The sequence below is a fragment of the Eufriesea mexicana genome, unplaced genomic scaffold (assembly GCF_001483705.2).
Source record: "Eufriesea mexicana isolate 0111107269 unplaced genomic scaffold, ASM148370v2 scaffold8420, whole genome shotgun sequence".
In the NCBI taxonomy this organism is placed as follows: domain Eukaryota; kingdom Metazoa; phylum Arthropoda; class Insecta; order Hymenoptera; family Apidae; genus Eufriesea; species Eufriesea mexicana.
The window spans coordinates 290,299-296,439 of NW_016916180.1; the positions used below are offsets into that span (position 1 = coordinate 290,299).

Sequence of the window (6,141 nt, forward strand, 5' to 3'; positions counted from 1 at the left end):
TAAGAAGGGAATCATGGTCTTGTCAGGTTTATTACCCTCGTTTTCTCGTTATCAGAAATTCTAACCTATAAGGCTAAGTAATGACACACAGACAATGACACTCGAATTTACGTTTCAAAATCGATTTTTATTTCATCGTTCGCAATTTCCTGGTAGTCTTAGACAGAATTCTGGAATCGTAGGTCGCTGGTCACCGGCTAGAGATAGGTTAGGTCAGATCGCGCGAGTTCCATGGGGTCGAACCTGAAGATCCTCGAAGATCATTTGCAGATGGCTCGATCGGCTTCGTTCTCGCGACCAAGCCTCGGTGTGTAACCATTCAGCTGACTGTTCCGAGAACCTGGAATTCACGAACAACCAAGGTACAGATACGTCATTCTAACTCGCAGATTCGTCGCTGAGGAAGACATGTCAAACCCTGTTCAACTTAGCCCAAAAGATCGTACCACGTTTAGAAATCTAAAATTCTTTTCTAAAATTCTCACATGATCTTACTATTCGTTCATAAATCGAAATCGTAACATTTATGCCACTCCAAAAGCTTCCTGTTAATCCCCTATTTCGTCCCGGTTGCGTCGACAACGTTCACCCATCGGGTTCCAGGTCAGCTGATATAAATAACGCATTAACAGCGTTTTATTCGCCGCAAATCCATTCCGTGCGTTCCCAACGCGTTACACTGCCCCTGATGGTAGGGTGGGGTCGGGATGAAATACTCCCCGTACGAGGGGAAAAATTAAATTGGCATTTGGGCCGCGCATCAACAGAACATTCGTGACGAATGTTCGCGCTTTTGTTCCCGGATCACGTATCGATGGGGTTGGACTTTCGCACGGCTATATCGCGGTAGCATTCCGTGGGGAAACTCGAAAAAGCTTTAGCAGGGGTGAACGATAGCAAGCTTGAGGCACAGTGGGTGCGATGGAACGGGGATGAATTGACGAATTCCACGGGAAAAAGGGGGTACAATAGAGCTGGGTCTTTTTGATGGCCACTGTTATACAGACACGCGGCTTTCACGCTGAAACTGTCAAACCACTTGGAATGATTTAGTGACACTTTGTTTTCACGATCGAGCGTGTAAATAGCTGTTACTGGTCAAGTTAATTTAGGCTATTCTGTATATCATGACACGAGTAAACTATATTTAAAGCCTACGCATCAGTAGCTCTAGCAATGTGATCTAGTGTCTAAGATAACTCTTCGTGAATACAAAAGATTTGACTCGGTACTAAAATTTGTGTATTGGATAACACATCTCTAGGTAATAAGGAAACTACAGTAGAGAGCTGAGAAGATGCAGAAGCGAGAGTAGTCTTCCTGTCGCCTAATTTCCCAGTCTTCCTTTCGCATAATTCCAAATGGAAGCCTTGGCAGACTCACTGGTGTCAACGCACGTTGAAATCTCAGCTAATAAGGCAAGCAGACGTGTCTCTTATTTAGGATTCTGTTAGAAGAGGTGGTTATACATATTATACAAATGACTAATCTAATGTACACTCTTTCTGACTGCTTATCTAAGATTAAGAATCCTCGTTGATCTTACTGAGAACCAGAAATGGTAAATACTTTCGTGTCATACCTCGAGTCAGTATCAAAGAACCGGGATAGGCAGATTTTTCGTCGTCCAACTTTTGCCAAGGTCGATAGTCTTTGGACGAACGGAGCCGATCTGGGATCAGCCACGATGCTTCCTTCGGAAATTTGTCTGCATGCTTAGGGTTCATCGATCTTCCAAGGTATCCTAGGGTTGGATTGCGAGGGTCTGCAAATTGCATGGTAATTTATGCGATTATGCTGGCTGGAGGTGTTGTATTCAATCTCGTTGAATCGGTCGCGAGTAACAATCATAAAGCAGAATATCTGAGAAACAACCAGAGAGCACGGCAGCCTGCGAAGCTAGGAAGTTGGACAAGAGAGATACTTCGGCGAACTCAACCTTTGATGTTGCTGGAATTACCAATTGCACTGTCTCTGCTGGTTGGTATAATAATTGGCTATGTCTATGACACTGCAAACTCTACGTTGTGTCAACGGGTCATGACGCAAGCGTCATCGATACTTTAAAACCCGTTATACTGTTGGCTACCTTTTTATTTTCATTGTTACTTTTTGACAAATAGAAAGAACAAGAAGTTTCGGGAAGAAACAAGACAGTTTTGAGAATATTCCATTATCTGGAACTGGTCCCTGTCAAAATACCTAAGATCTAATAGTTTCGGTGAACAACAAAAATTCACGAGTTCTATCCACTTGATCCTGTCAGAGAAAATGGTCCCCTTACTTAAAATCCTTATTCTAAAGCAAACGTTTTGAGAATATACTATTATCCCGAGCTGGTCCCTGTCAAAATACCACATTCTCACGTTTCAAAATCTGGCATTTTCAGTCAACAACGAAATTTCGTGAGTTCTATCACTATAATCCCTATAATCCTGTCATAGAAAGTGTTATTATCACTTATGACCAAACAAACGTGCTTCCCATTGGCACGCCAAACTCCTAGCTCCGCTGAGCAGCGAGGACGACTTCCGTGAAAGATGGCCGACCTGAAAGATTGGTCATACCGACGAAATGGTGCGGCGATTCGTCACTGCGCGTTAGATGGAGCAAACGCAGAAGCATAAAAATGCGAACAGCCACTTGCCACGTTTTAAGTGGGACACGCTACGCAAAATGGCGCGTGCTATTGGCCATCTTTCACGCGGCAAGATAAATTACACGTAAAATGGGATTGCCGAATTGCACGCGAATGCACGTTTCAATGTTATTGGCGATACTTCACCTTCGTAATCTTTGTCGGGGACGGAGTCCGACTCGGCATTGTAAAATTGGAAATCGGTGTCTGGTTCCATCACGTGATGGCGGTTGAAATTTACGTTGGAAATCGGCACGTCGGATCGACCAATCCTGGGATAGGCCATCAAGCCGGACGCTCGCCTATCGTTGGACTTCAGCTTCTCTGCCTCTGAAACATTACGAGATGAAATTTAAAATATAAAATTAAAATACATCAAATTAGGTAAACGAATTGAATAATAATTTGATAAAACAGGAACGGAAATACGACTCGTCGAATTTCTCTTATTCCTTTCTTTCTTATAAGAGAGCAATTTAAAAATTCAATAAGCAGTCGAACAAATTATCGGGAAAGGATTTCATTTCATTTTGGGATTAAACGTGTGTTATTACCATTTTTACCACCGTGTTGAATATTTGAAAAACATCGACCGACGTGAAGTTACGAACAGATTAGAAAATTTCGCGTATTCATCGACAATCTTTTAAAGACCGATTCGCTCGATTCTAACGGGTGTTCCATTTGTTCGATTGAGCGATACTGAGGCAACGTCGAGATCGGGGAAGCAAGGAAAATGGAGTCGTCATGTCACTCGTCTGTAAGTTCTAACGCGACGTGAAATTGAGGCACAGATAGGAGTATCCTTAGTGTAAATGATTATCGTTGCACACCGAAAGGGCGGCCATTTTTTGTTTATCGTTTGATGAATGCAGATCCAATTAACTGCAGTATCTTTCGAACATTTCTGCTTCATTCCGTGGCAACTTTTTGCTACGGACGCGTTTCCGCTTTTGGTGAAAGCGTCAGAGGGACTCGTTTTCCTCTTTTAGGGCAACGTGATTTTTTTTTCCCTTTAATTAGAAACGAAAGAGCGGAAAAGTTAAGACCGCGCGGAGTGTACACGGTATAAAATGTTCAAAGCTGTGCAATTTTTCGGCTCGAAAAATGTTGACCATGTTGGTAAAAGGCTAGTAAATATGAAGACTGTTAAATAAAACATACTGTGTATCGTGATCGAAGAGACAAACGAGATATGAAAATATTGCTGGAGCAATGACAACGAAACTACGAATCTTTGTTGCGGACTTGTACTTAAAATCATGCTGAAAAATAACACTGATGAAGTAAATCAAGGAATTACGATATTAACGAATTCTTCGAAATTTTGAGTACGAAACTGACGACGAATTACTCTCAAAACCGGAAAAACCGATTTCCAATAATGAATTTTCGAGTGCGGGGAGAAAAAAAGTAAATAAAAAAAAATCCGAAAATACTAATACTTATGCGAATGTCTTGCCTCTGGTATACTGGAACTCCTGACCTTGACGATATTGGCATACTAAAAAACAAAGTTAATTACAACCCAGCCCAAGATGCCCAAAAATGAAGTTTCCCTCTTATTCCGAATCTATACAATGCGAAACCCGATAATTAAAGCGAAAAAGGAGAAAAATAAAAAAGCTAATTCGCAGACCGACGTGAAGATAGCAGCAGACGATATATTCGTTCCGTTCAGTTGCACAATTCTTAATAGATCCCTACATGTTAGGGATCCCAAACTTCCAATAATTAACCAGAAAAGGAATACGAAAGATACACGAAAAACGAAGAAAAATGGCTGAGAAGCGATTAATTTACGAGAAACGTAAACGACACTCCATTCTAATTTACCCCCACCACAGAAACAGAGAGCTCGGAAAATATAAATTAAAAGCAGAGAATTACCGTCTGAAAATCAACCCTCGCAGCGGAATAATTAGCCGCGGAAAAGAAAGTAACGCGAAACTGCAAACGTAGCGGGAACGAGAGAACGAAAAGAACGAGTTGGGAGAAAAATGGCGGGCTGTCATGGCGGGCCGCGCTGGTGGCGCGCAAACGAACCGCGAGACCGGGAAAAATGGGAACCCTTCCGTTGGCCGATTCGACCGGATGAGACGTTGCACTTACGGGTGAGAGAAGTGGAAAATATTAGAGCGAGCAGGAATACAAATAGGTGATTTCTCATGGCGATGGCGGTCGTCGGTCTCACGGAGATCAAGATTCGATGAAGCGATGCTGAGCAGAGCACGGGATCCCGTCCGACACTGAATACCCCCAGGTATCCGACGTCTGATTTTATACCTTGCGCCTCGACCAGCCACGGGGCTTGCCACCCCAACCCCGGTCGTCTTCTCAACCCTCCCTTTTCGCAATGCCTGTTCCACCCACCTCGTCACGCACCCCGCGATCGGTATGGTGATTCGATAGCTCGCCGCTTGATCCCGTTGCTACGTCCAGCCTACGTAGACCTCGTTGCACGGGCTTGTTCCGGATTTATCCTCGTCAATGACAATGAAGTAAGGGCGAAGGGTCCTCCGAGGATCTCGTTCGTCTTTTCCAATGGTACCAGTCACTGTCAATGTGGTTGCTGAATGAAACAGACCTGGAAAGAAGAGAACGAGCCGGTTAATGTCTGCAATCGAGGAAGTTAGGGGTTAAAGTGTTTCACGCAGCTGGTTCATACGTCCCGGGGATTTTCTGGGATTTTCTCAGATTTTATGATCATTCGTTAGAGGAATATTGACGAAGGGATTGGGCTTCATGGAGGTTTGATAGAAAATCTGGATTTCGCGAATACTGAGCATGCTTTATAGGTAAAATCTGTTCTAATTCGACGAATGGTGTTAATCGCTGGAGATATTTTGCTTGCTTTAATACGGCCTCTATTTCCGTGCTAATTTCGAGATAAATGGTCGGTCTTTGCAGATTTACTTCGAAGCATCGATTGATAGGGATCATCTTCTACGGATTCCGGATGCAAATATTTGCAGGAAGAATGAAGGGTTTCTCATAGACCGAACTTGAGACTAGATATCTGAAATCCTTCGATCTGCAAACTCCGCGTAATCTTGTAATCAAAAGGGAATAAAAATTATTTAATATTTCAACGTCAAGTCGAGAATCTACGTTTTCCCTCCTTCCTTGCTATTCCAAATACACCTCGCGTCTTTAAAAATTGCCACGTTATTGATTTCAGCTTGCTGCATGCGAAATGCAATTTTCTAATTAAACTCTGTATACCAGCAATAAATTAATTTTATTTTTCCTATGAATATCGCGATTTTTAGACTTAAACAATTTATTAAAAATTACCTGCACCACTCGCGTACACGTTGAAAACGTGTTATTCACGGACGTTTCAGGGAGTGATGATGCGAAAAATCGGTCAAGCAAAGTGGACGTGACAATATTTCCTATGTTAATCCCTCCATTTAATTTTGAACAATTTCATTCGAAATATTACTTATTCCATCTTCGAAATCGACCTATCCAGCTCGAACTCTAGAAACGAAAATAGA

General features: G+C 42.5%; 1 protein-coding gene across 1 annotated transcript; it reads right to left on the reverse strand.

Moving 5' to 3' along the window:
• Positions 1-260: 260 nt before the first annotated feature.
• LOC108552908 (CAPA peptides) lies at positions 261-4,808 on the reverse strand. Its single transcript, XM_017907591.1, has 4 exons — positions 4,751-4,808; positions 2,786-2,968; positions 1,583-1,765; positions 261-340 (listed from the first exon to the last, which is right to left on the reverse strand). The coding sequence occupies exons 1-4, from the start codon at positions 4,806-4,808 to the stop codon at positions 261-263; spliced, it is 504 nt and encodes a 167-aa protein (XP_017763080.1).
• Positions 4,809-6,141: the final 1,333 nt, after the last annotated feature.

What these genes read in the sequence shown, in the direction of transcription:
- LOC108552908 (XM_017907591.1), bottom strand. Translation starts at nt 4,808, where the DNA reads ATGAGAAATCACCTATTTGTATTCCTGCTCGCTCTAATATTTTCCACT. An exon ending in CCCCGACAAAGATTACGAAG is followed by an intron (nt 1,766 to 2,785) that starts GTGAAGTATCGC and finishes TGCAATTTGCAG; the next exon opens with ACCCTCGCAATCCAACCCTA. An exon ending in TTCTTTGATACTGACTCGAG is followed by an intron (nt 341 to 1,582) that starts GTATGACACGAA and finishes CGTGAATTCCAG; the next exon opens with GTTCTCGGAACAGTCAGCTG.